Here is a 9,728-nt window from a genome sequence, read left to right on the forward strand (position 1 = left end):
ATAGGCCAATCGAGTCGAAGAGAGATAGATGCGGCGCAAGTGTATGAGCGTAACGGAACAATGAGACATCCTTTTTCGTGCATGCAGCCGGCGTACATCGATTTATTAGACGTTGTCAGGTCAAAAGTTTTCACAAATTGTCTTTCACCAGCGTATAAAATAATTTTTAAAGCTTTTAATAAATATTAGCCCGAATTCGAAATCTTAAAGGTTCCATTTGTCCACCGATATACTTAGTCTATTAATAGGCAGTGGCGTAGTGGTTTTAATAAAATATCTATTTGTAATAACGACTTTTTTAAATTGTAATAACCAATGACAGCAATCAAGGTGCAACTACCCACCCTTTCGTTTTTATTTGTATGTGATTCGATAAATTCGTAAAAATTCAAACAATATCTTATCTACATTTCAAATTCAAAATATTATTTTGTTCATGTAGGTTTATTTAAGTAGTATAGTCATTATTTTATTCTAAAGAAATCAAATGCCAAAGACGACGTAAAAGGCTTATATGGAACATCGTTGTGTATTTCATTTTTATTTATATATTTCTGGTTTTCTAACAGTGTAAACAAATTCTATAATTTCTTTATTTTTGTATTATGATGTGCGCATATTAAAGTATTAAATCAGACCCTACTGGTGTGTCCCTTCGAGAGTACCTATGGCAGGTTGGTTCTTGTACTGTTGCTGTAGTTTGAACTGAAGAATTTATTAGAGTTCTATAGACTGATATTATTGTAATATATGTTAGAAGTGGATAATAATTATGTGAGGTGGTTTTGGGTTTAAATAAAAAATTAGTTTTTAACACATCTATATATTTACATAAGAATTTTAACAGTGCCATAATGGGAAACATACATAGCAAATTTTAGAGATATAGATTTCTATTTATAAAAGCGAGCCAAAAACATATTTGTCAGGACGAAACAAAGTAGGAATGTGTTGGGCGACTGCAAGATCGCAGTATGACACTACACTGCAACCAGTCAAATCTAGATGAGTTTCATTGATTTGAGTCGACACAGCATAGGATGCTGCTGTCAAACCAAAATCTTACAGCCATCAATAATTCCTAGATCTTTATTATTACATAAAAATAAAAGCATTTTAATAATTATCTGAAATTTAACATTTTAAACACAAAATCATGTAATATGGAACAGATGTTGAACAAATATTCAGTATATCTTGTGCTGTTATAATACTGTATGTAGGGGGGAAGGAAGATGCTTCTTTTAAATCTATGTATAGAATATGTATACAAGTAAAATGTTAAATCTTAATACATTGTTTTGAAATCCTATACTACATCCTCTAAATACATAGACATTGGGCTATATGAATGAATTGTTATAATAAAATTTTATCCTCAACGCTCATGTACTTGATAGGCGAAACTAATGTACATCAACAATAAATATAAACAAGATACGTCCAGGTATCAGTAAAATCACATGACCACACATATTTAACATATTCTGGCGACTTAACCGTTTCATTATTAAGAATACATTCTAAACAGCGATAAAATTGTACGCATTTTTATATAGTATATAATTAATTAGGCAAAGGAAACACTTACTGTAAAATTATTTTAGTTCTAAGAAAATTTAAATAAACTGTTAGTTATAACAAGTGGGTATAGGTCACCAATATATTATTTAATCAGTGAATTTACGGTTAGGGTTGCGTCCGAACAAAGCGGTACGAATCTCAGGCAGCAGTTGCTGGGCGATGAGTTCCAAGCGGGACTCCAGGGTGTTGCAAATCTAAAATAATTTAAAAATATACATAATTAATACTCGTTCGACGAAGTTTTATTGTTAAGCTCAGTTTGTCATGATTCAGTCAAAAAAGTAATAAATTTTAAATATCTCAATTGATTAAATTAACAAAACAGTTTAAAAACAACACAACACATGTTAAATGTATACATGACACGTCTGTCAAGTCATCCTCATCTTATACTATTAAACGGGCAATTCTTGTATGTATGTATGTATGTATGTATGTATGTATGTATGTATGTATATATGTATGTATGTATTTATGTATGTATCTATGTATATATATATATATACATAATTTACTAATATACAAGTGTTAGATAGCCCATTTATCGAGAAAGGTTATAGGCTATATATCATCACGCTAAGACCAAAAGGAGCGGAGCACCAATGAAGAATGTTTCAAAATCGGGGGTTCTTTTTTCCTTTTGGGAGCTTCCGCTGCGTGCGCTGTGAAAACAGTTAAAGTTTCGCAAAAATCATGTATGACAGAATTGATCCTCTTAAAAAGTTCTAAAAAAAAGTCCGTATATATATATAAAAGCATATATCTATCTTTTAAGGTTGGCTCACTATAACCTTTTTTATGCTTACCGAGTTTGTTCTCAAATAATGCATTATTTGCGAAGATGTTTTTATAAACATGATATTAATCCTTATCTAAATAAATACGTTATTCATCACAAGTATTTAATTTAAAACAAAATAGCCTTTTACATAATTCGATTTCAATGAGTATCTCAGGAAATATCGCAGTTTTAAAATAACATCGCAGCAAAATAATGATCAAGTAATGCGCGCGCCTCTGTTCCACGCGGACGAAGTCACGCGCAGAAGCTAGTATATATGTATAAATATATAGAATCTGAATCTCGGAAACGGCTCCAACGATTTTAATAAAATTTAGTATGCAGGGAATTTCGGGGGATATAAATAAATCTAGCTAGGATTCATTTTTAGAAAATGTCGTTATCTGGCACCTAGCGATTATTTTTTATTTAAAAATTTGAAAAAAGACTTACGGGGACGAAGATTTGAGGATGATGAAGAGATGAAGGTGGTTGGAAGGAAGGTTAATGAACATTTTTTAGCTAAAGATGCGGGCTACTTTTTATCAGGGATACAAGCCCTCTATAAAAGATGTCAAAGGTGCATTGAAGTCCAGGGGGACTATATTGAAAAATAAATTTTATTTAGATTTTTATCTAGACTCTTAATGCCCTAGACTCAGAACTTTTCAGCCGCCCCTCGTAAATATTGATTGATTTTTGCAAATTCAAAATAAAAATCTTTACTATTGTAACGATTTTTTTATACTCAAAATACTCCAGCGTGTTAGATTTTTATACAGGCGTTTCAACTCGATATATAGTTCGCGTCATGTAAAAAGAACGCTGGCCTTGAAGCTGCGCAGAAGCGATTTATCGGTCTATTTGGTGGTACGGGGTAGGGGGACGGGAGTGTTTATCACTGCCGCATGCTTGCCGGTGTGCTATTGGTTGAGAGCGGTTGACAGTTCGACGTCGACTCAAATTATTATCGCGCACAAAAGTTTTAAATTACAAAATTCTCCATTTACTATTTATTTCACTAAAAAACAATTATCAATTTATCATTTTAAACACATAAAAACTATTAAGATACGAATATCGAGAGTACAGATAATTATTATTTTTGAATACGACATTTCAATAACTAAAAAATTTGTTATTGCTTTTGTTTAAAAAAAAATTGTGATTTTGTAAAGTCATAATTATTATACTTATTTAGTCCGAATTATTCGCACTTGTATTTCTAGTATTTTTTAATGTACCTACCAAAAACCATTATACGAAGCCGCGAGTGAAAGCCTAATTAAAAAATAAAACAGTAGTACTTGTGCGCGAGTATACCCATGCGCAAACGCACCCCCTCCAGTTTCTTTCAGCGTTCTTTTTACATGACGCGAACTATACTAGTGGTACGTGGGTACTTAATCAGACAATTTTGTAAACGATTTTTTTTAAATCTGACAAAAAAAATTACTTTGTTAATTTTTTCATGTAAAAATAAAGACATTCATCAGAAAAAAGTAATTATTATAAAGAAAGAGTGAGAAGGAAAGATAGCAGGCATAATATTCGGTAGTTGTACATTTTACACTCTATTGTACTTCGGCTTATGGGAATTGGCATAGTTTATTAATTCTATAATTTTTAAGTAAATTTTTTTTAATAAAAAAAATAAAAATAATTGCACTCGAATACTCTGAGGTAATAATTTTTTTTTCTTTTTTGTAACTTTGTGACTCGCTTACTTTTTTTTTGTTTTCTGCATGTAATGAACTTATTTTGTTGAAATCTGAGGTGCCCCACTTGATTTCTAGATCGCTTTTTTTTTTACTAATCTGACCCAGTGCTCTGAACGCACACCACTATATTGTGGGATCAGACTGGGTAAAAGTATCTAATAGGGTACAAGGATTCTCCCTTCATATTAAACTGCCGGACCCGAGTTACATCCCAAAGCCCCGCTCGAGCTCCCCTATTATACGTTATGCTTTGAAATAAATACAAAAAAAACGATAAGTTAACAAACAGTCATAAGAATAAAGCAACTGAATATTAGTTTCAAAATCTTCCATTCTGCTGTATAAAAAATATTAGTATCCTCAAAAGATCAAATAGATGTCTGTCTTAGACTAGGAGTTTATATGTGTGTGTGTGTGTGTAACAGGATTTTATTCTACAAATAAAGCTCTTGAAAGTGAGTAAATTACTACTGTAAGTTAAAAGTAAGTAATTAGTAAACTTAGATGTATATATTTTACTATGTATTTATGTTAATACCTTGATGCGACCCTTAGCAGCAATGAGCTCAATGCCCCCACAGGTGTCGGGAGGCAGGTAGTTCTCTGTGTCGATTTTCAGCTGCACGTCCTTCTTAATCTTGGCCTTGTAGTCTTGTTGAGCTTTGCCAAGTAGAGATTCCACGAGAGCCTTATCTGCCTGTCGCACGCGAATTGTCACCGCAGGCTCGACAAGCTGTTGAATTAAATATAATATGAACATTAAACAACAACTTAAAAACTGCATAATAAATAAAAAGTCACTTCTGGAGGAAAAGTAGTTCCAAAAATACATGCTTTAGCCTATACTTATAAAAATAAATCCCTATTTCCCTTGGTCACACCATAACTTGGAATACCTTTTATTGATTTCCTTCATCTTTTTATAAAAAGTTTTTAAATTAGTTGCAACAAGTTCTAACGAAATGAAAATTGCGCATGAAATTGGAAAATTAAAAGAAAACTTATTGAGAGTTCTTGCGTTTAACAGTTAAGAAGGGACAGCATCTGTTGGGTCAGCTAGTGCTTAAATATAACATAAATGAATAACATAATATACCTGGAAGAGAGCTTGAACCATAAGTGTGACAAGAAGTTCGGAGTACAGCTTGGTGTCTGTTGGAACTTCGGCCAGGCGCTTGCGTGCTTCGTCTAATACGTTGCGTACGTGATCCTCGCGTACTTTAAGCACCTTCAGACGAGCTTGATTCAACATGTTCGAAGATTGGCTGGAAATTATAATTATATTATATATTATATAATATTTTTTAATAAATATATATAGCAAACACTCACAGTCGTCTGTTACTAAGGTAAGCAACTAAAGCTAGTGTTATAGGTAACTTATAGTTATAGTAACTTAGTCTTAACCCTTATTAAGAGTTCATTCATTTATTTTATAAATAATTCCATCTAAATTTATCTTTTATCTGTAACTATGTGTTATTCTAACAAAATATTATTTGTATATGATAAATGAAGTGATAGGGTTTCATTGCACTTAAATGTAAACATTTGTAGGCTTAAGAAAACCACTAAAATTTTTTTACTACATTCTTACAATGATTCTGTTCTTATCTTGTAAGATAAGATTATAAACTACCAAACTTATGGGACACCTTTTAAACATAAGAATTTAATAATAGAATAGGTTTTCCTGCCACGGTTCCCTAAACGATACCATAAAAAGAGCTCTTGCCACCATCGACGTTCCTGCTCTTATTGAGCCTACTGGAATTAGTCGCAATGATGGCAAGAGACCTGATGGATTGACGTTGGTTCCCTGGGAAAGGGGACGGGCGCTTTTGTGGGACGCAACCTGCGTTGACACACTTGCTCCGTCTCACGTCAGGAAATCAGCCTTAAAAACGGGAGCCGCAGCGGAAAAAGCTGAAACGACTAAACGGCACAAATATTCGTCACTAATTCCAAATTACATCTTTGTGCCGTTTGCAGTTGAAACATTTGGACCTTGAAGTAGCAGTGCTAAAAAAATTTTAAATGAGATAACTCCTCGCCTTATTGCCTCCACTGGTGACAAGAGGGCTGGTGCATTTTTTCCCAGAGAATCGGCATAGCAATTCAACGGGGAAATGCTGCCAGCATTCTTGGCACAATTCCATGCGGACATGATTTATACCAAAACTATCTGTAAATATTTAGTTCTTAAGTTGTGAATCGTAAATATGTATAATGTTTTATTAGAAAATAAACATAATTATTAAAACTGAAAAAAAAATTATGGTTTTATATGTTGACTTAAAAAGTGGTTTTTAGTGTTTGAAGATTGTGATATTATACTTTATTTGATTATATTAGTTACAATTATAGAAATAATTAAATAATACTTAGTGATGCATAAAATATGTATTATAAAATATTATTTTCCTGTCATTTTCATATCTATACTAATATATAGAGAGCCAGTTTTTTTGTTTGGTTATACTGCAAAAAGTACTGAACGAGACGGAACACTACTTATACCATAAGAGTAACGTGTTTCAGAGAAGGTTTTAATATATGATATGTTGGTGATTACTTATAGTGTAAGAAATATGAACGGACAGAGTTCGCTAGTAATTTATATACAACATAGAAATTTTAACTAAACGTATTGGTAAGTTTAATATACTACTGCTGTTTAAGATAGAGTGCGAAATCAATTAAAAAATGTTCAAATGTATTTTAAATTCAATGCTTAACATTGCTGTCTCCCAAAAATATACTAAAAATATCCTAAAAATATCTGCAGAATTACTACAAATTTAAGGTAAATTTTATCACATTTGCAATGTAAGTTATCAATTTTTAACCGACTTCCAAAAAAGGAGGAGGCTCTCAATTCGACTGTATTTTTATTTTTTATTTTTTTTTTATGTATGTTACATCAGAACTTTTGATCGGGTAGACCGATTTCGACAAATTTTGTTTTAATCCAAAGGTGGTGTGTGCCAATTGGTCCCATTTAAATTTATTTGAGATCTAACAACTACTTTTCGAGCTATATCTAATAATGCGTTTTTACTTGACGCTTTTTTCGTCGACCTACGTTGTATTATACCGCATAACTTTCTACTGGATGTACCGATTTTGATAATTCTTTTTTTGTTAGAAAGGAGATGTCCCTAGTTTAGTACCATGATAAGGAAACCAGGATTCAATGATGGGATCCCAGAGAAATCGAGGGAAACTCTTGAAAATTCGCAATAACTTTTTACTGGGTGTACCGATTTTAATAATTTTTAATTTAATCGAAAGCTGATGTTTGTCATGTGGTCACATATAAATTTTATTGAGTCGATGTAATTGAAGTCAGTTTTTTTTTCGTTTGCGAGCAAACACAATTATACTAATAACATATAACTGTTTATTTGATTGAACTTGAGCAGTTTTCATTTTAGTTTCAAAATATGATTGTAATTTATGAGATAAACCTATAAATATTACAAATGTTAAGCTTATGTAAAGACTTGACCTTCTTAATTCTTATAAGTCTGATAATAATCAATACATGTGTGTGCATTTAGTTGACTTTCAATCTGATATCACATGATTTTTTGTTAGGCCAAATACAAAACTTCAATACTTCTTCCAAAGAGAAGTTCTCTAACTTTATGTCACCTCTTAACACCATTCTTTGAAGCATATATAGTGAAACATCGTCAAACCTACATCTTTTTCTGGAGTTCAACTTGTTTTTCCTTCTTCTCATAGTATTCCATGATCTTAAGCCGCTGTTGCTGAACAAGACGGCCCTTTTCAATATTGAACTCTTCTTCGGCCTTTGCATCAATTTCTTCGGCCTTTTCATTGGCCTCTTGTTCGATGAAGGCCATCATATGCTTGATCTAATAAGAAAAAGACCAATAAATCACACGTTAAACTCCTACTAATGTACATTTTGGGTAAATTGTAGTAGCACATTCTAAAATTAAAGAGAGCATAAAACATCGGAATCCACGGATCAATCATTCTGACAAAACTTATGTCGAATTAGACGTGTAAAAATTAATGAATTGCAGTTTAAATTATCTTTATTTATACCTGTTTTTGAACATCTGCATCGCTGAGCGCCATGGCTGATAGTTTTCTTTAACACCACTAACACGTAAAACGGCTGATATTGAGCCAGAAATTAAAAAACTGGCTAGATGAAGCAAGTCAACGCCTATCAGACGTGCTTTTTCATTGAACAATCATATGATCATTAATGTTGCCATTTTTCATCAGTAAACTCCACTGAAACCATAAACAATATTAATTATATTCCAAACAGATATTCTAAATTCGCAGTTGTAAATTGTAAATATTATTAACATTTATATAGAAAAAGTTTACAAACATTTTACAACTTATAGTTGTGGCAAATGTAAATATGACAGAGGAATTATTTAGCCAGACACATTAATACTCAACCTGAGAAAACCCGCCAATTAAAAAATTGTCGAACTTATGAGATAGTGACATATGCGTAGAAAAATAATCTGGGGCTAAATTCAACCTCGCGGTAAACAAGTCATTATGTATTCTACTGCGAGCTGCTTTAACGTAGCTTTAATGAAATTGTATTCTTTTGTTTCAATACTTTATTTTTTCGAAGTAATTGCAGTAAATATAAATAAAAAGTAACAATGAATCAAAATGAAGATGCAAATTTATAATATCAATATTATATATTTTTGTGAGATACTATTAAAACTCTTGGTACTCAATCTAGTCTCAATTTGAATTTGTAGGCCTCTATTTACAAAGAGTCAGCTCCTATTTTTTTATTACTTTATTTTATAATCCGTTTCTTTATTTTTTTAACACGTAAATATATAAAATTTATATATATAATGCGGGTATTATAAAAATAAAATGAAAATGTTGTAACACATTTTGTAACAAGATAATAAGATGTAATAAATAATTAGGTAAAGAGCGAAGAATTATTTTCATTAAATGTTTTACAATAATAAAGAGAGAAAGTTACGATTTTAATTAGACATTATGAAAAGGCAAGGAAATAAGCATAATACGCCTCTCAAGGTTTGTAAAAGATATAGGTATATATATGTTTATAATTTTAAACTTAAGTATAATAATAAAATTATCCCCTATAAAATATCATATTCCTAATTTCTAGAAGGTTACTACTGAATTTAGTGTAATATGGCTCAAATTTTCCCTAATTTTAAATTATGTTCTTTAATATTATAACCCTAAAGTCATGATTATTTCTATTTAATCAATGCAACTTCTTAATAACATTTTATTTTGAAATAGATATTATTTATTAAATATTTATAATATGTATTATATCACCTAATATTGTAACTTAAATTATATCATATGATTATAGGATGTAGTTTTTTTAAAATATGTGGGTAGTGTATTTGATCAAATTAACTATTTCCGCTTTTTTAACAATATGGCCGCCAGTTGTTTAGGGTAATGTGGCGTTCGACAAATCTGAGTGAAATTGATATAATTTATTTTAGCTACGTAAATATGTACACAGTTTTAAGAGATTTATAGCAGTGTTTCATGGAAAGACTGTATTAAAAATACTTAGAGTTGGTGAATAAAATTCTAAATGCAGAGAAATTGAATAGTCAACAAAC

General features: G+C 31.2%; 1 protein-coding gene across 1 annotated transcript; it reads right to left on the minus strand.

Moving 5' to 3' along the window:
- Nucleotides 1-807: 807 nt before the first annotated feature.
- LOC123664135 (V-type proton ATPase subunit E) lies at nucleotides 808-8,353 on the minus strand. Its single transcript, XM_045598739.1, has 5 exons — nucleotides 8,167-8,353; nucleotides 7,795-7,970; nucleotides 5,183-5,351; nucleotides 4,625-4,819; nucleotides 808-1,778 (listed from the first exon to the last, which is right to left on the minus strand). The coding sequence occupies exons 1-5, from the start codon at nucleotides 8,197-8,199 to the stop codon at nucleotides 1,671-1,673; spliced, it is 681 nt and encodes a 226-aa protein (XP_045454695.1). The 5' UTR covers nucleotides 8,200-8,353; the 3' UTR covers nucleotides 808-1,670.
- Between the last annotated feature and the right edge of the window lie 1,375 nt (nucleotides 8,354-9,728).

This window comes from Melitaea cinxia, chromosome 21 (genome assembly GCF_905220565.1).
Source record: "Melitaea cinxia chromosome 21, ilMelCinx1.1, whole genome shotgun sequence".
NCBI lineage: Eukaryota > Metazoa > Arthropoda > Insecta > Lepidoptera > Nymphalidae > Melitaea > Melitaea cinxia.

Coding starts and splice junctions, on each gene's coding strand:
- LOC123664135 (XM_045598739.1), bottom strand. CDS start 8,199: ATGGCGCTCAGCGATGCAGATGTTCAAAAACAG. Junction 7,971..8,166: donor ATGCAGATGTTCAAAAACAG/GTATAAATAAAG, acceptor TTTTCTTATTAG/ATCAAGCATATGATGGCCTT. Junction 4,820..5,182: donor TGGTTCAAGCTCTCTTCCAG/GTATATTATGTT, acceptor TTAATTCAACAG/CTTGTCGAGCCTGCGGTGAC.